Raw genomic sequence first — 25265 nt, 5'->3', positions numbered from 1 at the left:
CCCGAGTCACATTTCAACAGGGTGTCATACAGACAACTTATCATTAAGTGAAACAGTGAAGAGCAACAGCTCCATTGCTCAAGAATCGAATGCGGAGTATATACCAAAGAGTGCACTTGGAAATCCAGCGACACCCTTCCCCCTCTCTCTCAGACGTCCCCCACTTACTTTCCCTCAGTCATTTTAGTCTTTCCCTCACGCAGAGTTTTCCGTCCTGTGTCAGGATAACATCGTTAACAAAGACCATCGGGAAGAAAAGACAAATGGAAGCAGCTGAGAAAACTCTCCCTTACCGAGACGATACTGGACCTTATAAAAAGCTGCTACATGGAAATAAGGACAAGTGCAGTACTGAGACAAAAAACGATTCCAAATATGTTGATTTGGATGACTTACTTGATTTGAAATCAAAGGGAACAAAACCTAAAGTGATGCATATTTGTGACGGTAACCAGCTAACAGTATTCAAAGCCAACAGTGATTCGTCGGGAGTGAAAAGCCCCAGCGTTCGCGAGTTTAGTGACAATATTGATAAAATCTATGAGGAACATTCGAAGGACAACTGGGCAGACTGGCCTGTCTCGGAAGATCCCCCAATGGACACGTCGTTGACAAAATGTAATAGCAAAGTGGACTTGGGGTATGGCAATAGTACAGAATTCCAGACCAAAATTGTGCGGCTTTATTGTCATGTCCCCAGCGAGTTTGAGGAGTTACAATACACGGACATGTATTTAAATAGTAAAACCGAAATGGATGACAGTGGAAGTGTAGTATTGACGGATAATCGTGTGCCTGATATAATTCAAGACGAATCGCACTACATAACAACCCATGAAATCCAACTGACGGAGCTCGACCATGATCTTGATTATGATTCCGGACGGGACATTGAGGACGATAATTTGGTTTATTCATTTGTGGATTATGCCTCTTTTGAAAGCAATGAAACAACGGAAGGAACGTTAATACTGGAGGGTAGAAACCAGGCGCGATGTAATAATGCGCACTTACGTGCTGCGGGTTGTGCAGTTGCAAGCACCGAGAGTGAGCTTTGCGACTCGGATAAATGTGCCAGCTCGGATGAAAGCATGTGTAGAAACCAATACGGTAGTGGGAATTCGGAGGGGCAAATTCACCTGTCAATCAAGACCTCATCCAGAGCAATAAACGAGTCCAACAACGTCCTTGAAAAAGAAAGAAAGTCTTATCATACCAAGAATGTGGGAAGCAGGAGTCAGTTATTTTTTACAAGCACAGACGCAAATTCAGATGCCATATGTGATAGATCCCAATATTTTATCCCAGCCCCAGGACGTCAACACCTAGCAACTAAATTAAGAGGGAAAGACTTGAACGAATATTCCAGCGGTGCGTCAAGTTCGATAAGTGAACTGGATGACGCTGATAAAGAAGTTCGTAATTTAACCGCTAGGTCATTTAGGAGTTTAGCTTGTCCCTATTTTGATGCTATAAATTTGAGCACTTCAAGTGAGTCTTCATTGTCAGAATACGGACTCGGCTTAAACAAGTGGTCTGCTTTTGTTGACCTATCATATGGCAATATGTCACAGAGCAGAGAGCAAAATCGAAACACACACAAGAGTGCAACTGCTACTTTTGAAATGAGCAAGAACGCAGAATTTAAACGCCTAAATCGTATGGCCATAAGTAAGAAGAAAGGGTCTCAAACCAATATATTGTCTTTGAATAAAAACGTATCTAGCCCGCAACATGCAACTACCTCCACGCAAAACGCAGATTTTACATGTCCATTTCAACCAAGCAGTGAGGTTATCACTTTGACAAAGACATTGAATTTTTGCTGTAATGTTGAAGCAGGGTCACCTGAACGCGGGAATCATATCAGAAGTTCAGACAAAGATTTGGGATCACGTTCCATGGATAATATTACCGCTTCCCGACCAGCCAAGGCAGGGTATGAAGTGAGCCTCCAACACATTAATGAGGGGGAAATCATGGAAGCTACAAATAAGAAAGCAAGTTTTGCATCAAATCTCTTAACAAATGTAATATCCAAAAAAATGCAATTAGAGCAAGAGCGCAAGATGGAGAGGGGAGAAATACGGGACACCCATCAGACGCACTCACCCTGCTTTCATTGTAAGGATCTAGATGGAATAAGAGACAGACGCACTGGGAGGTGTGTGTATGGGAAATATTCAGATATGGGTTTGGGATACACTAGTAATTCTGTTGATGAAGAATGGGCTGTGGACAGTATACCTAATTCATGTGACCACAAAGAAGTGTGTACTGATGCATTAGAAAGCCTTCGATCGACAAATGAGGCAGGGTTAAAGGTGCCAAAAGACGCTTGCGAACTAATACAAGAACCACTGAGCCATAGCGAAAACAGTGCATTCAAATCGTGGAAAGAAGGTGAGCCTGGGCCTCAAAATGAACATGACGCGATTACATTATTTGATGGGACGTTCTCCACAACAGATACATCGAGGGATCGGGAGTTAGATGCTGCAACTTTAAGTAGCAAACTGACTAAATTGTCACAATTGTTTGTTCCAGGTTCCATGCTTCAACCTAAAGATAAGGAATTGAGAGCACAAGTGCCAGTGAATACATCTGCCCTTATTGCGCAAAATGAACAGTGGACGGGGGAAAGACATTTGAGGTCTGACACTGGAGTTACTGGTGGCAACGTGAAAGGGTCGAATGCACCCGAGATAAAAATTCGCCTGAGGAGTTTCGAAGAAAACAAAGGCAATCTAAATATTGCCAACTTGTTAACCCCTAATGTAAGTTACCCAGTAAAGACAGCAGCTGACAGAGTTCCACATTTTACTGTTAGGGATATAAGGGACAATAAGTGCACGTTTCAGACTCCAATTCATCAGGTTAGAGACGTGCGTAAATTAGTCAAGAGTTCGTATCCTTTAGATAACAGCGAAAGTAAATGCACAGTAGCCCCTCCTGTTACCGAATTACAAGAGAAAACAACTTTTAAACAAAAATCCGATAAGAATTTTCCTTCCTCTTCAGTTGTGATTAAATGTCAATCTGTAAATACAAATAGCAGTAATAAACAGCCTGGGCTTGTTAGGGAGACCCCAAAACGGAGACAATGTGAGAATGATCAGTCATCCCCAAAACAGTCTCCAGAATGTGCCAAAAATGAACACGCATTTCAGCACAGAGTGACAGGGAGGCCTCGAATTGGCTTCACTAAACACCCCAATACAGAAGCTAAATATAAGCAGGAAAAAATAGTTGAGGCTGATGAACGCAAAATGGAGTCAAAAATACTGAACCAGGCTGCGTTAGAAAAACTGAAGGCGGCTGTTAAAACGATGGAACAGCTTTATGTTTATGACAGAAATGAATGGAAGCGCAAGAGCCAGGCTCCCCGGCCCATCACAGACAGTCATGTTCTGTCACTCATTGCTAACGAGGAACATGGTGGCCCTAAGGGGCTAGGTGCAGCAGGTGGCAGTGAGAGACTTAGTACAGAGACAAACACAGGCATGTTGCCAGAAACTTCCAAATTTCAAGAAAAGAACAGTTCTTTGAGCATTATGCAAGTCCCATCTACAGAGGAAACCTTTAAAACCCAGTCACAAGAAAGTAAAACGTTTAATAACAAAAGTGTGTTCCATTTGGGGAGCACCTTTAAGACAGCAATCGCGAGCAGTAGCTCTGGTGGTATTGATCTGTCACAAACCTGTTTTCCATCACAAACAACCTCTGTTGTGAAAAGCATTAGCTCCACCAGCCTGACAGCTCCAATGTCAATTAATATATTCCCCCCAAAACGAGCCCTGGTGGATCGGGGAACGTACAAAAGCTGCCCAACCCCAGAGACTTTGCCACAACCCATCATATCTGGCAACCCGGACTCTGAAAACTACTTAACCATACCTGTGGAAAGCATGCGTGTTAGTGAAATTAAACTGCAAAACAGCAATTTGGAAGTTACTGGGAGTAGTTTCAAAACCAGTAAACCCAGCATCACTAACCCTAAGAGAACCGAGCAACATTCTAGGCAGTCCCTGAAACAGTCCCCTGAAGTAATGGAGATGAGGACGGTAGATACCGCTACCATCTACCACCACTCCCTGCCTGTGGCCATTCAAGAAGCAAACCAGCCACACGTATTTTGCTTCTCCCCCACTGGCCCCCCTCTACCCACCACTCCCCCAAGGGATGATGCTTTCCAGCTGACCCAGAGGAAGATGCTCTTGGATCCCACCACTGGACACTACTACCTGGTTGACACGCCGGTTCAGCTAGCCACCCGGCGCCTATTTGACCCTGAGAGCGGTCAGTATGTGGACATGGCCATTCCCCAGCCACTGCCAGTGAAAACTGTGCCCGTATCCCCCCTGACGTTGAGCCAGGGAGGAGTGTACAATCCCACATACATGATTTACCCAGGGTTCCTTTCATCCACACTTGGTGCCCAGGTGGTAATGGAACACCAGGTTGCTTCCCAGGTGGCACCTCACTTGAAGGCTGAGGACAAGACCATGGAGACAGGTCATGGGAAATGCATCTCAGGACATGTGGGAGGACAGGCAGGCAACATGGCAGGGGCAGAGAGCCCCTACTACAGCACTACTGGAGGGTCAGAGCCAGCATCAGCGCCTGGTTACCAATTTACCAGCCTAGGAAGTGTCACAGCGTCAGATGGGAAACCACCAGTCATTAGCATCACATCACAGCAAGGTCCGAGAATCATCGCACCGCCCTCCTTTGATGGGACGACCATGAGCTTTGTGGTGGAACATCGTTAACCACTAGGGAATTATACACAGCACTGTAAGTCACTTTCTTACTCATATCACACATGCTTCTACCACTCCTAAAGTTTCTGGCTGGAATACAACATACAGAAATGTTGAACGTTAGTGCTGTGAAGTGAAGAAAATATGTCTGCTTTTAGTATATATTATTGTAGCAATCCTCTGTAAGCAATGTTAAAATGGGTTAACCCTAATACCGCAATGCTGAGGGTGTTCAGCTTTCACAGCAGCTTGCTAGGTTCACTATTCCTGCTATTACCTACACTGATGTTAGAAGTTGGATGGCAGCCATCAGACCTATCAGAATGCACAAGTTGTACTTGTGCAGTGGCTGATTTTGGCAATAAAGACATTACAGAGCCAGCTGAAAGTGTGTGCAGTAACAGATTTTGTTAGTGTTAACCATTAAATCTTATATTTATACCAGATCTATTCAGAACCAGTCTTTTTTATCTGATATAACAGGTTTATAGTTACCAATTCCTTATTTGGGTTTAGAGGAAATCATGTGGGTTGTTGAGAACCAAAAACAAAATGAATGAGTGCAGGTGCAAAAATAAGTGAACCCCTTTGTTCAATACCTTCTGGCCCCTACACTATTAGCAATAACTTTGTATAATGGTATCCTATAGCCACTAGTTAGTGTTTTTTTTTTTATGCGTCTTTGCCCACTCATTCTTATACAACTCAGCCAATTGAGTGAGTTTATTTATTTTCTTTGGCATGTACTGCCTGCTTCAGGTCCTGCCACAGTATATCTATTGAATTAAGGTCAGGACTTTGACTTGGCCAATCAAAAACACAAATCTTCCTTCTCCCGAGTCATTCTTTTGTAGATTTGCTTAAATGTTTTGGACCGTTGTCATGTTGCAAGACCCATTTCCAGCCTAGCTTTAGCTTTTTGACTAATGGCCTGAAGTTCTGTTCAAGAATCTCCAGGTATACCTTAGAATTCATAGTTATGTTGTTGATCTGCAGTCAACGTGGTCCGGAGAAGGAAAAGCAGCCCCAGATCTTGTCATTCCCACCACCATGCTTGACTGTTGGGATAAGGTTATTTTGGTGGTAGTCATTGTTGGGATTTCACCAAACATGGCAGTTTTGACTGTGACCAAAACAGTCAATTTTGGACTCATCGGTCCTGACAATGGGGCAGAAACCTTCAAGTGTGTCCTGGTGGTAAGACTGACAATTTGGTTATTTTTTGACAGCAGAAACTTGTTCATAGCAACCCTCCCATGAATCTCATTTCGATTGTGTTATTTTGTTGAATAACCCTTTAATCACAGCTTTCATGTGTTTTGGTGTGCTCTCCACCTGTCTGTCACATTGCTGTTGGGTGACTTTATGTCACTCCTGGCACAAAAATTTAAGCAGCTCGGCTTTGTTTGATGGCTTGTGACCATCCATCTTCCTCTTGATCAAATTCCAGAGGTTTTCAATGGGGTTCAGGTCTGGAGATTGGGCTGGCCATGACAGGGTCTTGATCTGGTGGTCCTCCATCCATACCTTGATTGTCCTGCTGGAAAAAACTATTCTCAGAGTCGGGGAACATTGTCAGAGCAGAAGGAAGCAGGTATTCTTCCAGGATAACCTTGTACTTGGCTTGATTCATGCTTCCTTCCCAAAGACAAATCTGCCCGATTCCAGCCTTGCTGAAGCGTCCCCAGATTGTCACCAATCCTCCACCAAATTTCACATTGTGTGCGAGACACTGCAGGTCTCCGTCTAACCATTAGACGACTAGGTGTTGGGCAAAGCTGAAAGTTTGACTAGTCAGAGAAGATGACCTTACTCCATTCCTCTACGGTCCAATCCTTATGGTCTTGCAAACTTCAGCCTGGCTCTTCTTTGCTTCTCATTGATGGTCTTTTTACTAGATTTGCACGACTACAGCCCTGTCACTAGGAGCCTGTTTTGAACCGTCCTCGCCGTGCACATCACCCCAGCTGCTGTTTGCCATTCTTTTTGTAGTTCACTTGATGTCTTCCTACGGTTGTTGAGTGACATTCGAATTAGTTGATGGTCATCTCGGTCAGTGGACAGTCGTTTTTGCACTCTGCCAGTTTGTAGCTTTGTTGTCCACAATGTCTGTTGCTTGACCTTGTTCTTATGAACTGCCGTCTTTGACATTTTCAGGATGGAAGCAATCTGACGCTCACTGCATCCCTCTGCCATTAAATCCAGAATTGAACCCTTCTTTTCCTCACTCAAATTTTTTCTTTTCAACTCTTTTCTCATGCTGAATAGTTATTTTTGTATTTAAATTACCTTTGAGGTACTACTTGCACCATTTTTGCCATCCAGCTGGTTCTATTGCAAGAGGATAGTGATGACCACAGCAGTGGTTCTAATACTTTTCCACGTTAAATTATATTTGGTTCAGGTAATCACTCTGTACCTCATTAAATAAAATTAGATGTGCCTGTGTTCGAATTTAACAAACACTGGAATGGAATGGCTTCCATACATGAGATGATTTAAGAAAAATATAGAATAATGCTTGATTAGAGATTTCATATTTTTATATGATTCCTAGATCTTCTAATAAACATAGTTTTGATGCTCAATGTAAAAAAAAATTTGGGTGGACCAGACATAATGAGGAGGGAATGATATGCTCTGTATGCTAGAAGCATTGTGAAGCCACAATGCTTCACAATGTTTAGGAAAACAGCCAAACAGAGACTATAGACTGGATGCACTTAAATCTCATAACATATCTCCTAGTCCTGGACAGCCAAAAAAAAAACTAATATCCATCATCTTAAACAGTAATACAGATGTGGACAGATTTGTCTATTGGCTCTATTTTTGTAAAGGAATGCAAAATTATTTTAGGTTTAAAACTTGCTTTTCACAACAACTTTAAAAACAGCTTAGCTTAACAACATATTAAGATATTCATAAGAGGGAACATTTTCAATTTTTGATCTGTCCTGGGTTGTAACTTGAGTTATGAGACCTATAACATGTTTTTGAAGTTTACCAATAATTTAACATCTGAGGGACTTCTGTAATACTTAAAAGACAGATTGTAAATAAGTAACAGTCTAGTTCATGGACAGTGAAGCAGAATACAGTACAATATCATTAGCATTAATATTATAGTTACCATTTTTCACAATATCGCCAAAGTCATATAGAAGGACACCAGTGCAGAAGATTCCAAAATGGCAAAAAGGGTACTTTAATAAAGATACAAAGTACAAAAACAAGGGCACAAATGGCAGGAACAGGCAACAGGAACAAAATGCTAACAACAATGACTAACAAGAAACACTGGGGCAGGAGGAACTTAAATAGGGACACAACAAGGGAGCAAACAAGGCACAGGTGAAAACAATAAGGACAGGCTGCGTGTAAGAATACAAACAAAAGCCGAACATAACGGGCTACATTCAAGAACAAAAACCAAACAGAGCAGAAACTCACACTTGGATTTGTTTTAAACCCTGATTAATGCATAATGCAGTCACAAAAGTGAAAATCATCAGTGATTCAATATTTTTTTCTAAACTATATAATGTAGAAATTCAGCAGCACTTATCATGTTTACTAGTCTCCTCCCCAATGGTGTGGCAGAATATGTGTTGGTTTCCATAGTAGGAATAACTCCAGAAATTAGAGTTATGTGGACAACTGAGCCAACGACAAAATGGTGCTAGATCAAAATCAGTGGAACAGAGAAAGAGGAACTATTCTTCAAGGTATTATTATCAGTGCCTAGTGGTTCTTGTTTTAATGTAACATATGTATCATTGTTTTTAAGTACATTTTAACCATTTATAAATAATTTGCAGTCGCTGCATTATTATTATATTTAAAGTGAAACTGAAATGTTTATAAAATATATATTAGTTTTAAATTGTAATGGTCATCCTGCATTACTACGTTGCTAGAGTACGGCATTTGGGAACCAAATATTTAACTCCCACTGGGGCCTCCCATACAACATGAGTAAGATTGTAGGTGTATGTGGATAGAGAGTGATAATTAAAGAAAATTCACAGTATTTCCAGATTTCTATACATTCTTTAACTGAGCAACTTAAGTGAGTTAGAGTTTCTCTCAAAATGTGTAATTAAGTAAAAAAAAAAAAAAGCTTTTTTGTGAGGGGTGAAATAGTTGGATTTTAGTATGTAATCCTTTTTAATTAGGAATGAGATAATATCCGCAAAATACAGTTGAAATAGATTACATAATTCCTCTCAGGTGTGCACAAGTTTGTAATAGTAATAGCTGGTAGTAGGTTGTCAGTGTCTGAGCCCTTTGGTGCTAGATGCATATCTGCCCTACATTTAAAGAGGCTTATGGTTCTGTGCAAGCAATCTGATGTACTACACTATCTCGGCCAGCATGTTTGCGTTATGCCCGTTGTGAATGGTGCTAATAGACACCCTTCGTGTCACGACACCCCACGGGGGTAACTTGACGCCTAGTGGGCGCTGGCTGAGCTTGTGGTCAGGGCTAGACAGTTCCCTTTTCTCTGCATTACACACCGGCGGGCTATTTCTATAGTGCGTGTACAAGTGTGTTTACAGTGTATTCTCAGTATTTGACACGTCACATAAAGGTAGCTGGAACAGTCACGCTTTTAGCAGTGCCCTCATGCTGGCTAAGTTTGATATTGTTTCATGGCTCACTGGCTCACTGTAAATGTCTTGAATTATAAAACAGTGCTGATCAAAAATCTGTTATTTGCTTTGAGTTGCACTTTATGATAGCATTTTAATGGTATTTCTTAGAAAAGTATAGTTAACTTACATCATAAAATGTCTGCTACTTTCTGAGTCAATATGTACAATCATGCTGCCATCAATCCTGCCATCATTTTAGCACTCTATTAATGAACACAGTATGATGATAGGAATCCGTGCTTTGATTTGGTGTACCTGTCCAAGTACTATTTATTATGTTTTTGAAAGTCATTGGTACTTTCAGAGTTTTTCCTGCTTAATGTCTAATCATCCTAAAGTAAAGGGAAAACAACTAAAAAGTAATTGTATTTACCATTATTTTAACAAGTAACAAGACTGAGAACATCAAAAACCTGGGGTATAACGTAAAAGGAGCAGATAATAATTCATACAGTGATAGCATGTATTATTATTATATTTAATTAATTCAGGCAAACACATTGACAATGGATTCTCATTTACAAAATAAACAGTACATTTAAAATATTTAAAACACCCCCTCTTTGTTCCAATTTAGTTCAGTTCTGTGAACTAAAGTAGCGTCCTTGTGAGGTATTGTGTTTCGCCACTCAACTAAGCCCTTCATTGTATTTCTATTCTAGTATTGTTTCTCTGTGTACCAGACCTTTGCCAGCCTGTTGTATTTAGACCTTGATTCTCACCCTCATCCTTCTGTGCCTCTGCCTGATTCTGACTGACCTGTGTACCTGCCTGCCCGTTTTAGGTTGTTATTAAACATAGCGCTCTGCGCTTGGATCCTCTTCCCTGTCCGTGTGTTCATGACACTAATGAAAATCACACTTCACCTTTAAGTTTGATCTTCTTGACCAAAAGTGTTCAACTTCTTCTTAAGCATTGTATTTGATATAATTTTTCCCCTGAATTTAATCAGCTAGTATCATTGTTTAGACTTATTACTTATACTTATTTCTTTATTTCTTATTAGATATTTCTACTGCCTCCCAAAAAAATCAGTTGTGTTAAGGTGACATTGGTTTACACCACTGTTCAAAAGTAACTTCGAACTGTCCTTGTTGTCAAGAGAAAAGCACATTTGTTGTCCATAAAAATATCATAAAATTGATCTACAGTCTTGGTGAAGAAAGAGCTGAGCCGCAAGGCGAAGCTCTCGATTTACCAGTCAATCTACGTTCCTACTCTCACCTATGGTCATGAGCTTTGGGTCATGACCGAAAGGACAAGATCCCGGATACAGGCGGCTGAAATGAGCTTTCTCCGCAGGGTGGCTGGGCGATCCCTTAGAAATAGGGTGAGAAGCTCGGTCACCCGGGAGGACCTCCACATCGAGAGGGGTCAGCTGAGGTGGCTTGGGCATCTGTTTCGGATGCCTCCGGAATGCCTTCCTGGGAAGGTGTTCCGGTCCCGTCCCACTGGGAGGAGACCCCGGGGAAGACCTAGGACACGCTGGAGGGACTATGTCTCCCGGCTGGCCTGGGAACGCCTCAGTGTCCCCCCAGAAGAGCTGGAGGAAGTGTCTGGGGAGAGGGAAGTCTGGGCATCCCTGCTTAGACTGCTGCCCCCGCGCCCCGGCCCCGGATAAGCGGAAGATGATGGATGGATGGATGATCTACAGTGTAGACATTGTTAATGTTGTTTATGACTATTCTAGCTGGAAACAGCTGATTTTAAATTGAATATCTACATTATCAGCAACCAATCATTCCTGTGTTCCAATGGGACATTTGTGTTTGCAAATCCAAGTTTATTATCTTTAAAACGCTAATTGATCATTAGAAATTATCCTTTTGCAATTATGTTAGCACAGCTGATATCTGTTGTGTTTATTAAAGAAGCAATAAAACTGGCATGTTTAGACAAGTGTCTGGAGCATAAAGAATTATGGGTTTGATCACAGGCTCAAAAACCAAGAGATTTATTTTTCATCATCCTATTCTTTTTCTGAGAAATGAAAGCTATTTTAGGTGAGAAATTGCCAAAAACTGAAGATCTCGTACAATGCTGTGTACTACTCCCTTCACAGAACAGCACAAACTGGCACCAACCAGAATAGAATGAAGAGTGGGAGGCACAACTGAGCAAGAGGACAAATATATTAGTGTCTAGCACTGTCTGTTTTGACCTGGAGAAGATCCTCCTTGGAAACGTTGGTCACGAAAGCAGTGTGAGAAACATACCTCATAGGTCCTCAACTAGTAGTTTCATTAAATAGTACCCGCAAAAAACACCAGTCTGTACGTCAACAGTGAAGAGATGACTCCGGAATGCTGGCCTTCTAGGCAGAGTTGCAAAGAAAAGACGTATTTCAGATAAAAAGAAAAGATGGGCAAAAGAACACAGACACTGGACAGAGGAAGATTGTTGGACATTTTTGTTTTCGAATCACAAAGAAGAACGTCCAAATGAAAAGATGCTAGGGGAACGCTTGACACCATCTGTCAAGCATGGTGGTGGCAATGTGAGGGTCTGGGTGTGCTTAGGTTGTGATAAAGTAGGGGTTTTGTACAGGGTAAAAAGGATATTGAAAAAGGAAGGCTATCGCTCCATTTTGCAAAGCCATGTCATACCCTGGGGACAGCGCTTGATTGGAGCCAATTTCCTCCTTCATCAGGACAATGACCCAAAACACAGCTCCAAACTATGTAAGAACTATTTAGGGAAGAAGCAGTTAGATGGTATTCTGTCTATAATGGAGTGGCCAGAACTGTCATATAATCTCAATCCTTTTGAGCTGTTGTGGGAGCAGTTTGACCATATGGGCACCATATCCAAGGCAATCCAACTTGTGGGAGGTACTTCAGGAAGCATGGGGTGAAATCTCTTCAAATTGAGAAAATCTTTGATGAAAGCAATTATTATTTCAATTAAAAGTCATTATTTCAAACCTTGTCAGTTACTATATTCCCTATTCATTTTGCACCCAAAACTTGGTGGTGTATGTTGTGAAAAGTAGCTTGCATAAGGTTTCAACCTGATTACATTCATATGTGTTAGAACCACCTTTAGCTGCAGTTACAGTTTTAAGTGTTTTGGGGTACAGTTAGTACAGTTGTGCTCATAAGTTTGCATACCCCGGGCAGAAATTGTGGAATTTTTTAAAATATGACTGGTCATGCAAAGAACTGTATTTTATTTAAGGATAGTGATGATATGAAGCCATTTATTATCACATAATTAACTGCCTCCTTTTTAAGATCAAAAGTTTACATACCCTTGAATGTCTGGCCTTGTTACAGACACACAAGGTGACATATACAGGTGAAAATTGCAATTAAAGATGAATTTCCCACACCTGTGGCTTTTTAAATTGCAATTAGTGTCTGAGTATAAATAGTAAATTAGTTTGTTGGCTCTCACATGGATGCACTGAGCAGGCTAGATACTGAGCCATGGGGAGCAAAAAATAACTGTCAAAAGACCTGCGTAACAAAGTAATGGAACTTTATAAAGATGGAGATGGATATAAAAAGATATCCAAAGCCCTGCAAATGCCAGTCAGTACTGTCCAATCACTTATTAAGAAGTGGAAAATTTGAGGGTTCTCTTGATACCAAGCCAAGGTCATCTAGGCCAAGAATGATTTCTTGCTAAAATTGTTTGTCCGTAAAGGGCTGTATACAAGGGACCTTAGCAGACTTTAAGTAATACAGGGATCTCTTGATACCAAGCCAAGGTCAGGTAGACCAAAAAAGATTTCAGCCAAAACTGCCAGAAGAATTGTTCAGTAAACAAAGAAAAACCCACATGTAACCTCAGGAGAAATACAGGCTGTTCTGGAAAAAGACGGTGTGGATCAAAATACAACGATACTTGAACAAAAATGAGCTGCATGGTCGAGTTGCCAGAAAGAAGCCTTTACTGCACCACTGCCACAAAATAGCCTGTTTACAATATGCCCGACAACACCTTGACACACCTCACAGCTTCTGGCACACTGTAATTTAGAGTGACGAGACCAAAATAGAGCTTTATGTTCACAATCATAAGTGATATGTTTGAAGAGGGGTCAACAAGGCCTATAGTGAAAAGAATACCATCCCCACTGTGAAGCATGGTGGTGGCTCACTGATGATTTGGGGGGTGTGTGAGCTCTAAAGGCACAGGTAATCTTGTGAATATTGATGGCAAGATTATTGCAGCATGTTAACTGAAAATACTGGCAGACAATTAGTATTCTTCTGCACAAAAGTTGCGCATGGGACGCTCTTGCACTTTCCAGCACTACAATGACCCTAAGTACAAGGACAAGTTAACCCTAAGCACAAGGCCAAGAATTCGGGGCCTCATAGACAACTATTATAAAAGACTGCATACTTTCATTGATGCTAAAGGAGGCAATAGACAATATTAAGAACTAAGGGTATGCAGGCATTTGAACAGGGGTCAGTTTGTTGCCATATTTTGTTCTATGATTGTGCTATTCTGTTATTACCTACACTTGAATGTGAATCCCATAAGAAATAAAAGCAATGCGTTTTGCCTGCTCACTCATGTTTTCTTTACAAATGATACATATATTTCTAAATCTCCAAGGGAATGCAAACTTTTAAGCACACCTGTATGTACCAGCTTTGCACACAGTGGGATTTTGGGCCATTCTTCTTGGCATATTTGTTCCATGTTGTTGAGCAATTTTCTAATATGTTACAGATTCTCTATGGCAGGTATGGGAAACTGGCGGCCTGCAGGCCTCATGCGGGCCCCATCCCCTATTTGTGTGGCCCACAAATAAATTTAGAAAACAGTAAAAGGATACATACACAAAAAGAAATCATGTTTGATCTTACATTTTTTTAAAGTTAGTATTGGAAACAAAATCTATACTGGAAACAAAACATGAAATAGACTTGCTTTTTTTTGTTGCATGTTTACATCTCAGAAAGATGTTGTGATGTCTTTAAAAGTTTAGCTGAGAGTGTGCTAAAACATTTGATGATATCTATTACAGACGTCTCTGTACAAGCAGAAATAAAAAAGTTGTGAAAACAGCCAAAAAAACGATTGCGTTCAAAGGGTTAACGTGTTTAATAACATGGCAGCAAATCCTGGGAGAGATGTGCAGAGCGGGAAAAATGGCACATTGATACATTTTGAAATTGCCCAGATATATGTTAATTATTACATACAAAACATGGACGTGTGTGTGTTCCAAGTTAATCTGTGGCCCCCTGATGACCAGTACATAAATTCTGTTGCCCCACCACCATCCAAGTTGCCCATCCCTGCTCTATGGGATTAACATCAGAACTAAGATCAGTACTGACTGGGCCATTGTAAAACATTCGCTTGTAAAACATTCACCTGTTCTTGAGCCACTAAAATGTTTCTTTGGTGTTTAGGATTATTATCCTTCTGAAAGGTGACTTTCTTCTAAGCTTCAGTAATTTCAGCAGAAAGAAGCAGAAAGAAGAGTTCTCCCTGCAATTCCCTCCATCCATTCATCCATCCATCCATCTTCTTCCGCTTATCCAGGGCCGGGTCGCGGGGGCAGCAGTCTAAGCAGGGATGCCCAGACTTCCCTCTCCCCAGACACTTCCTCTAGCTCTTCCGGGGGGACACAGAGGCGTTCCCAGACCAGCCGGGAGACATAGTCCCTCCAGCGTGTCCTAGGTCTTCCCCAGGGTCTCCTCCCGGTGGGACGGGACCGGAACACCTTCCCAGGAAGGCGTTCCGGAGGCATCCGAAACAGAAGCCCAAGCCACCTCAGCTGACCCCTCTCGATGTGGAGGAGCAGCGGCTCTACTCTGAGCTCCTCCCGGGTGACCGAGCTTCTCACCCTATCTCTAAGGGATCGCCCAGCCACCCTGCGGAGAAAGCTCATTTCGGCCGCCTGTATCCGGGATCTTGTCCTTTCGGTCATAACCCAAAGCTCATGACCATAGGTGAGAGTAGGAACGTAGATTGACTGGTAAATCGAGAGCTTCGCCTTGCGGCTCAGCTCTTTCTTCACCACGACAGACCGATACATCGACTGCATTACTGCAGAAGCTGCACCGATCCGTCTGTCAATCTCCCGTTCCATCCTTCCCTCACTCGTGAACAAGACCCCTAGATACTTAAACTCCTCCACTTGAGGCAGGCACTCTCCACCAACCTGAAGTGGGCAAGCCACCCTTTTCCGACTTTTCCTGCAATTCCCTGTATTTGCTTAACCTATTGTGTAAAGGCTCCTTTCTTGCCACCCTCCCACATAGGCCAGTAATTTGCAGAGTTCTTGACTCTGCAAAATACTCTGTAGCCCCTTCAAAAGTTATTGTTTGCCTGTGTCTTCACTCACCACTGAAATAACTGTGCATTGATTTATTAAAAAAATTATATTATTTTAATGCACATTGACTTGCTAAATGTGACAAGTATTTAGACACTGAATAACACAGTCTGAAATTTGCTAAATGTGCAATGATTTGTATACTTTTTTTATATGTGGTGAGGAGGCCTAGTGGTCAATTGAGTTTTGCTAGGAAACAAAAGGCAGTTTGTTCTAACTCCCAAGGTAACAAGGTGAAAAACCATCACTTACACAGTACCCTTATTTGCACCCACGATGGTGCTGTAAATCAGAATGTGTTCTGGGGGGGGAAAGTATCCTTTTGTTTTGAGAGCTGAGTGGTGAGTGATCTTATTTCTAGCAGTGCTTGGATGGCGTGATGCAGTGCATGATTATGGATCCAACTGTGGTTACTGACATATCCAAATATGTGGATATTATTTTGTACTGTTTTACTTACCTATGAGTTTGATTTACTATCAGTAATACAAAAAAATTGTAGAATGGTATTTTTGCTCTTCATTTTCTCTTCAGATTCACAGCCTGAACAGTGATCCTTCAACTATGGGTTTTATTTCCAGAAAATGTGAAAGCAACTTTAATGGTTCACATGTGGAACCCAGTGGTAAGGAAATTTCACCTGTGTAAACTGGAAGCTTCCAGAGCACAGGGGTTATCCAAGCAACAAATTTAATTGTTGTATTTCTCAAACAAATATCTTCCAAAATAAAACAATTTTTTATTTCAATAAAATATTCTGTTTCATTGTTGTAAAATATAACAGAACAAAATCTCAATGTACCATTTCTAATTCAGTAATATGTGAGACTTGGTGAGTGATCTAATTACATTTGCAGGATGTGCTGAAAGAGTTGTGGGATGGAAGTATTACTTTGATAATAATAAGCCAACTTAATTGTATAGAATAAGGCATTAATAAACCTAATGAAATAATATGTTTATAAAAACTAGCAACTTATACTAACTCAAATGCATTCAGGAACAGAAAGACCATAATGTTGAGAACGGAAACCAAATTAGAACAGATTAATTTTGGACCAAGTCACGTGTTCCTGTAGAGTATGCTAATTGCCAATGTCAGTTGGCCTGTTAAAAGTTCAACTTATCTGAACTTTATATTGGTAAAAACAGATGGACACACACTATCAATGTCCTATTAAGAAATATTTGGAAATCACAGATACAGAAATTACATGTCAGCTATGTTAATACAGTATATACAATGTAAAAAATGTTTTAATGTTGAGTGTTTAAAAAATTTTTTATTCTACATCAGCTTTGTCTCTTTGAAAATGTAACCAAATGTTGGTTCCTCTGTGGAAAATGTATCCTGTATGTGAAATTCACAATCAAGGTATAATTTTTAACCATTCTGTACTCGTCTGTCATTATTACATAATTTTTTTTATATTGTTCTCTCTTTCTTTGTCTCTCTTTTCCCTCTCTCTAACACATACACAGGGGAATGGCGGCACCACTGGGATGGTTGTGGTCTCATTGGTTGGTACGGTAGCAGAACGAATGTGTGTGGTTCAGGGTAGCTGAGGAGTGTGTGTGTGTGTGTGGCATGGGCATGGCTGGGATTCTGACTGGTGGGAGGGAAAGGTCAGGCAATGTAAAGTATTTGTTGTGCTGATGCCGGGAGAGAGAGGAGACAGCTGCTGGGAGAGATCAGATGTGTGTGGGGGTGGGGTCAACTTTTTATAGGTTGTCCCCCTCCAAAAAGGGGAGGTGGTGGAGGTGGAAAGCAAATGGTGCCGACCTCCAGCTCTTACGTAATACCTAGCACAATGTGCTGCACTCACCAAGCCAGGTTTTACATTAAAGTGGGTTGTATATTCATAACAAATGAACTCTTTGTAATGGTCTAGCACCTTTGCAATGATGCAAATAAATGATGAAATAAATGAAATCATGCTTATACTACCCAATGAAATACATATTATAATGTTATATTTGTTATTCAACCCCATTTCCAAAAATGTTGGGACACAGTACCATTTTAAGAAAAACAGAATGCAATATTGTGCAAATCATTTAAACCCTATATTCAAAAGAAAATGGTACAAAGACAACATATCAAATGTTGAGAGTGAGACATTTTATTGTTTCTTGAAAAATAAATGCCAACTTTGAATTTGATGCCAGCGACACGTTTCAAAAAAGTTGGGACGGGGCAACAAAAGACTGGAATAGTTGTGTAGTGCTAAAAAAATTAACATAGAGAAACATCTCACAACTAATTAGCAACAAATCAGAACATGATTGGGTATAACAAAGCATCCCAGAGAGGATGAGTCTTTCAGAAGTAAAGATGGTGAGGGATTCATCACTCTGTAAAAGACTACGCATGTCACAGCGGTGTTGTTATAGTGTACAAAGGAGTCAAACACAGGGAGGTTGGTTTTAATAGGTTTTTATTCAAAACTAACTACACGTATCCAACAGAAAGGCGTACCAACGCAAAATGGTCGTGCAATATAGTGCACTCTCTCAACAACACCAAAAACATAGAACAATACCACACAAAGACGCCCAGAAACACAGGAACTAATATAGGCAACCTAATGAGGGAATGGACACCAGGTGCGTGCAATAACAAGACATGACAGTGCCGTGGGAGGAGGAGCGGCGTGACTAGAAGGCCGGCGATGACGCATGCCGGGGGTCCTCATTACAGTACCCCCCCCTCGACGCGTGGCTCTGGCAACGCACCCCCGCCGGCCCTGAGGCTGACCCGGAAGATGCCGTGCAGGTCGATCAGGGCGCCGACGATGGAAGTCGGCGAGGAGCTCCGGATCAAGAAAATCCACCGCCGGCACCTAGCAACACTCCTCCGGGCCGTACTCCTCCCACTCCACCAGGTACTGCAGGCCCCTCCCACGGTGCCTCGAATCGAGGATGGAACGGACAGAGTACGCCGGGCCCCCCTTGATGTCCTTGATGTCCTTGATGCACCTCAGACTGCTGGAGGGGACCAGCCACCACCAGCCTGAGGGGAGACACATGGAACGAGGCGTTAATCCAGTAATCAGGGGGAAGTTGTAATCTATAGGTTACCTCGTTCACTCTCCCCAGGACTTTGAACAGCCCCACAATCCACGGCCCCAGCTTCCGGCAGGGCAGGCGGAGAGGGAGGTTCCGGGTCGAGAGCCAGACCCGGTCGTCCACAGCATAGACCGGGGCATCGCTACACCGGCGGTCAGCAGCGGACTTCTGGCGGTCCCCGGTCTCGGGCTGGCTCTGCCATGGTGCCAAGGACGTCTGGTCACCCAGGACACACTGAAAGGGGGTCAAGGAAGTAGAGGAGTGGCGGAGTGAATTCTGGGCATACTCTGCCCAGGGCAGGAACTCCGACCACTCCCCTGGCCGGTCCTGGCAATAAGACCGCAGGAACCTCCCCAGGTCTTGGTTCACATGACTGTGGTATTACCTAGAGAGGGGGAAGATTGGTTAGAAAATCAACAGACAAGTGAGATCATGGTCGTTGTGGAACGGGCAAAGGGAGTAACTTACCTGCCGGAAGGTGTCTAGGGGCCTTACACTGAGCGCATAACGAACAGGAGGACACGTACGCCCTCAGATCCTTGGCCAGACCAGGCCACCAGTACTTATCGGAAAGGCAGCGCACGGTACAGTCTATGCCCGGGTGACCTGTGGAAGGGGACGTGTGGGCCCAGTAGATGAGACGGTCACGGACATCCAGCGGAACGTACTGACGATCCGCAGGACACTGAGGAGGCCCACACAACCGGTGCCCCAATACACGAGGCGGGCAGAATCAGTGTTTCATCTACCCGCCTCCCACCCGCGTCGCACAACCGAGACAGCGTGTCTGCCTTGGCGTTTTTCGTACCCGGCACGTATGAAAGCGTGAAATCAAACCGGGCAAAAAACCACGCACACCTGGGCTGACGAGGGTTCAGTCTTCTCGTTGCCCGGATGTACTCCAGGTTACGGTGGTCGGTACAGACTACAAACGGGTGTCTTGCTCCCTCGAGCCAATGTCTCCAAACAGTCAAGGCGCTAAAACACAGCCAATCACTATCCCTATCACTGACGCCATAGTTGCGCTCTGCCTCACTGAGCTTCCGTGAGTAAAAAGTGCAGGGGCGACACTTAGGAGGGGTACCTGACAGTTGGGATTACACAGCACCTATCTATACCTCTGAGGCATCCACCTCCAGTATGAACGGCAGTGACGGATCGGGGTGAGCCAGAACCGCGGAAGAGGTGAACATTCTCTTAAGGGTGCGAAATGTGACTTCTGCCTCGGCTGTCCAGGTGATCCGAGGAAAGAGAAGGCTCGCTGGAAGAACGCGCACTTCTCCGTCTTAGTGTACAGGCAATGCTCCAACAACCGCTTCAGCACCCTGCGAACGAGAGACACATGCTCAGTACTCGTAAGGAATACACGAGGATGTCGTCAATGTAAACCACTACTCCGCGCCCCAACATGTCCCTAAACACATCATTCACAAAAGACAGAAACACTATTCGGCCACATAGGTCTCCATCGCTGCTGTCATTGCCTGTGACAGGGGATACACATGACAATAAGGCAGCACAGTATCTCCCTTTAGGTTTATCACACAATCCCCGGACCGATCTGGTGGTAAACGACTAACCATGGTCTTAGAAAATACCTGCTCCAAATCGGCATATTCCAGGGGAATGTGCACTGCGGAGACATTGTCTGGACTTTCCACCGAGGTCGCACCAACAGAAACACCTAGACACCTCTCCTGACACCCCTGAGACCACCCTGTCAACACCCTTCCGCGACCAGGAAATCGTTGGGTTGTGTCCCGACAATCACAGAAGACCCAACACCACAGGGAAAACAGGAGAATGGATGACGTGAAATTCAATCTGTTCTGTATGGGCGTGCTGCATAGTCATAGTGAGGGGCACTGTGATGTTCTCAACTAGACCGGTACCCAGAGGTTTGTTGTCCAAGCCCGTAATGGACCTAGGCCTGGGCAACAGCACCAGAGGAATCCGCAATCTCTGGGCGTAACCGCTGTCCATAAAATTCCCAGCTGCGCCTGAGTCTATGAGCGCCTTACACTGAGAATTAGCAAGAAAATCGGGGAAGGCCACCAAAAGTGTCATGTGAGTCGAAGCGAGCCCTGACAGTATGTGTGGTCTACTAACCTGTCAGGCTTCCTCCACTCAACCCTTCTCTGCTGGAAACAGTGGGAGGCAGAGTGCCCCTTCCTCCCACAAAAGGAGCACTCCCTAGGCTGCACCGTCTCCCTATGTGCGGCGCCTCCCACCTCCATGGGTTCAGGTCTGACTACGGGGTATGCCGGAGGGGGCAGATCATTCCTGGTGTGTCCACGGGTGGCAAGCAGGTTCTCCAGCTGGATCGCCATGTCGACGAGCTGGTCAAACGTCAACATGGCGTCCCGGCATGCCAGCTCCCTACAGACATCAGGCTGTAAATGGCACCGGAAATGATCTATTAGTGCCCTCTCGTTCCAGCCCGACCCTGCCGCCAGTCCTGAACTCCAGGGCGAAGGCCTGCACGCCCCTAGTCCCGAGACCTTCTCCCTATCCCCCGGGTGAGGGTTGAGGGAGGCGAAATACAGCCCCAGCTGTAACAGGAACCCGGAGCACTGGGCTGCGTCTCCATTGAATCCCTGGGGAAGGCTCAGTTGTATGGTCTCAGTTGTATAGTGCAGGGCACTTCGGCCGGGTTGAGCGCTGGTGGTGTCTGCTCAGGCGGCAGCCTCGCCTCCAACCGCCGCTTCACCTGGACCATCTCGGTCATGGCCTCCCCCAGGGACGCGATAATGTCCCGGTGTTAATGGAGCAAGTTGCTCCCTGCTGACTTCTGTCACAGCAGTGTTGTTATAGTGTACAAAGGAATCTCTATAGTGTACAGGGAGGTTGGTATTAATAGGTTTCTATTCAAAAGTAATTGCACGTATCCAACAGAAAGGCGTACCAACGCAAAATGGTCATACAAAATAGCGCACTCTCTCAACAACACCAAAAACATACAACGTACAAACAATACCTCAAAAAGACGCCCAGAAACACGGGAACTAATATAGGCAACCTAATTAGGGAATGGACACCAGGTGTGTGCAATAACAAGACATGACAGTGCCGTGGGAGGAGGAGCGGCGTGACTAGAAGGCTGGCCGAATACCATGCCGAATACCAGAAGGATGACTAGAAGGATGACGCACACCGAATACCATGCCGGGGGGAGGGCGCGCGTCTTCCACGCGCGTCCTCGTTACAGCGCAGGCAAATAGTGCAACAATTTCTGAATATAACATTTCTCAACGTAAAATTTCAAAGGGTTTGGGGACCTCATCATCTACGATACATAATATCATTAAAAGATTCAGAGAATCCAGAGAAATGTATGTACACAAGGGAGAAGGCTGAAAACCAATATTGGATTGCCGTGATCTTCGGGCCATCATGCAACACAGCATTAAAAACGCTATTCTGTAGTGGACATCACTTCATGGGCTCAGGAACACACCAAAAACCATTGTCTGTGAACACAGTATGTTGCTGCATCCCCAAATGCAAGTTAATACTTTACCATGCAAAGAAATAACTACATATAAACAAGATCCAGAAACAGGGCCATTTTCGTCTGGGCACAAGCTCATTTTAAGATGAACTGAGGCAAACTGGAAAACTTTTAAATATTTTTTGGGACTAAAGAGGAGAGGGACCATCTACTTGTGATGGTATGGGAGGGCATTAGTTCATATGGCATGGGTGTCTTGCACATCAGTGAAGGCACCATTAATGCTGAACAGTATATAAAGGTTTTGGAGCAACATGTGCTGCCATCCAGGCAACACCTTTTTCAGGGAAGGCATTCGTATTTCAGCAAGACAATGCCAAACCACATTCAGCACATATGACAACAGCATGGCTCTGTAATAAAAGAGTCTGGCTGGTAAACTGGCCTGCCTGCAGTCCAGACCTGTCATCCATTGAAAATATGTGGTGCATTATGAACTGTTGAGCAGCTGAAATTCTGTATCCATCAGCAATGGGAATACATTTCACTTTCAAAACTACAACAGTTGGTCTCCTCAGTTCCCAAAAGCTCACAGAGAGCACTGTTATAAGAGGTGATGCAACACAGTGTTAAACATGCCCCTGTCCAACTTTTATGAAACGTGTTGCTAATTTCAAATTCAAAATGGGCATGTATTTTTCCAAAAACAATACAATTTCTCAGTTTCAACATTTGATATGATGTCTTTGTACTGTAATCAGTTAAAGGGATAAATGATTTACACATAATTGTCATGGTTAGGTGAGCAGCAGCGCCACCGTTCCGTGCACCTTCAGTTCCCATATCACACGAACAAATCCCGGACTGTCACGTTTCCAATCTTTCACACCAGGTCCCAATTGACATAATTTGTATGTGTTTAAATGTTTCTCCTCTGCTCCCCACATTGTGGATCATTGTTGCTGTTATTGTCAGCGCGGCTCGTGGTGAGTGGTACATGTATGTACTGTTTGAAGAGTTCTTGTCTTGTTTCAGTCTTTAGTTATTGTTTTCCGTTTGTGTTCGGTTTGTTTGTTGTTTATTAAACCCCACGAACAATGAGAAATGCCTGCGCCTGGTTCCTTACCCAACACTACACCACACGAAAATCATGACAATAATTGCATTCTGGTTTTATTAGCATTTTACACAGCGTCACAACTTTTTTGGAAATGGGATTGTAGATTAATGTAGAAATTGCCTTTTAATTGTGCAGACTTGAAGTAGAATGGGTATTAATTAGAGCTGGAAATATAATTCAAAGGTAATCTGCCCCAACCATTCTGACTATATATTGCTGGCATATTACTGATATAATTGAACAGAAGTGTAAAGTTTGAAAATAAATAATTTTGCTGATATGACATTAATGGGCCATTTCATAGCTACAGAAATCTACAAGTTACTGTGGCTTGCTTCAAGGCTCTAGGGTTTTCGGCTGTACATGAATACATTTTAAGAAGTATTTGATGTGTTTTATGTGAACAATCTTTCCGTGTATCATAACTCTTTGCAGTATCAGTACTAGAACGGGTATTAATTAGAGATGGGGGGGGGGGAAGGGATCTGCATTACTGATATAATCATAATATAGAACCGATACAATAGAAGTGTAAAGTTTGAAATTAAATATATTTGCTGATTTTAATGATTAATGGGTCATTTCATTGCTACTAAGATCTCAGTAGTAGTTTCATGGAAAACATTTAAAACATACAATACATGCACATTAATGTTATGAAATGTAGTCATTTATTTGTCTTAATCACATTAGATTATGTCAATTTTTCCCATATGGATTGTTGTCCATGTTACATAGCTTTAGTAAAAACTTTACAGGTGCTGGTCATATAATTAGAATATCATCAAAAAGTTTGTCAATAATTCCATTCAAAAAGGGAAACTTGTATATTATATTCATTCATTCCACACACTGATATTTCAAATGTTTTTCTTTTAATTGTGATGATTATAACTGACAACTAATGAAAATCCCAAATTCAGTATCTCTGAAAATGTGAATATTACTTAAGACCATTACAAAAAAATGTGTTGGCCTACTGAAAAGTATGAACATGAAAAGTATGAGCATGTACAGCACTCAATACTTGGTTGGGGCTCCTTTTGCCTGAATTACTGCAGCAATGCGGCGTGGCATTGAGTCGATCAGTCTGTGGCACTGCTCAGGTGTTATGAGAGCCCAGGTTGCTCTGATAGTGGCCTTCAGCTCTTCTGCATTGTTGGGTCTGGCGTATCGCATCTTCCTCTTCACAATACCCCATAGATTTTCTATAGGGTTAAGGTCAGGTGAGTTTGCTGGCCAATTAAGAACAGGGATACCATGGTCCTTAAACCAGGTACTGGTAGCTTTGGCACAGTATGCAGGTGCCAAGTCCTGTTGGAAAATGAAATCTGCATCTCCATAAAGTTGGTCAGCAGCAGGAAGCATGAAATGTTCTAAAACTTCCTGGTAGATGGCTGCGTTGACCTTGGACCTCAGAAAACACAGTGGACCAACACCAGCAGATGACATGGCACCCCAAACCATCACTGACTGTGTAAACATTACACTGGACTTCAAGCAACGTGGATTCTGTGCCTCTCCTCTCTTCCTCCAGACTCTGGGACTTTGATTTCCAAAGGAAATGCACATTTATCAGAGAACATAACTTTGGACCACTCAGCAGCAGTCTAGTCCTTTTTGTCTTTAGCCCAGGCGAGACGCTTCTGACGCTGTGTCTTGTTCAAGAGTAGCTTGACACAAGGAATGCGACAGCTGAAACCCATGTCTTGCATACGTCTGTGCGTGGTGGTTCTTGAAGCACTGACTCCAGCTGCAGTCCACTCTTTGTGAATCTCCCCCACATTTTTGAATGGGTTTTGTTTCACAATACTCTCCAGGGTGCGGTTATCCCTATTGCTTGTACACTTTTTCTACCACATCTTTTCATTCCCTTCACCTCTTTATTAATGTGCTT

The 25265-nt window shown here is 43.0% G+C and overlaps 1 protein-coding gene across 3 annotated transcripts in view; it reads left to right on the top strand.

Moving 5' to 3' along the window:
• The first annotated feature begins 238 nt into the window (after positions 1 to 238).
• LOC105007944 (uncharacterized protein C4orf54-like) overlaps positions 239 to 25265 on the top strand; it is an 85086-nt gene continuing 60059 nt past the window's right edge. The window contains exons 1-3 of one of the 3 annotated variants that reach the window (XR_002196377.2): positions 239 to 4797; positions 16263 to 16353; positions 17211 to 17397. Coding sequence is in view for 2 of the 3 variants with exons in the window: in XM_013132102.3 (XP_012987556.3) it covers positions 264 to 4772 (4509 nt within the window). In the remaining variant the exon portion in view is untranslated. Of the gene's footprint in view, positions 4798 to 16262; positions 17020 to 17210; positions 17398 to 25265 lie in introns of those variants that run through there. The other 2 variants (XM_020044558.2, XM_013132102.3) reach the window with 2 other exon arrangements.

This window comes from Esox lucius, chromosome 25 (genome assembly GCF_011004845.1).
Source record: "Esox lucius isolate fEsoLuc1 chromosome 25, fEsoLuc1.pri, whole genome shotgun sequence".
Classification (NCBI taxonomy): domain Eukaryota; kingdom Metazoa; phylum Chordata; class Actinopteri; order Esociformes; family Esocidae; genus Esox; species Esox lucius.
Note: the sequence above shows the minus strand (reverse complement) of the source record. Positions and strands in the feature narration are given on the sequence as shown.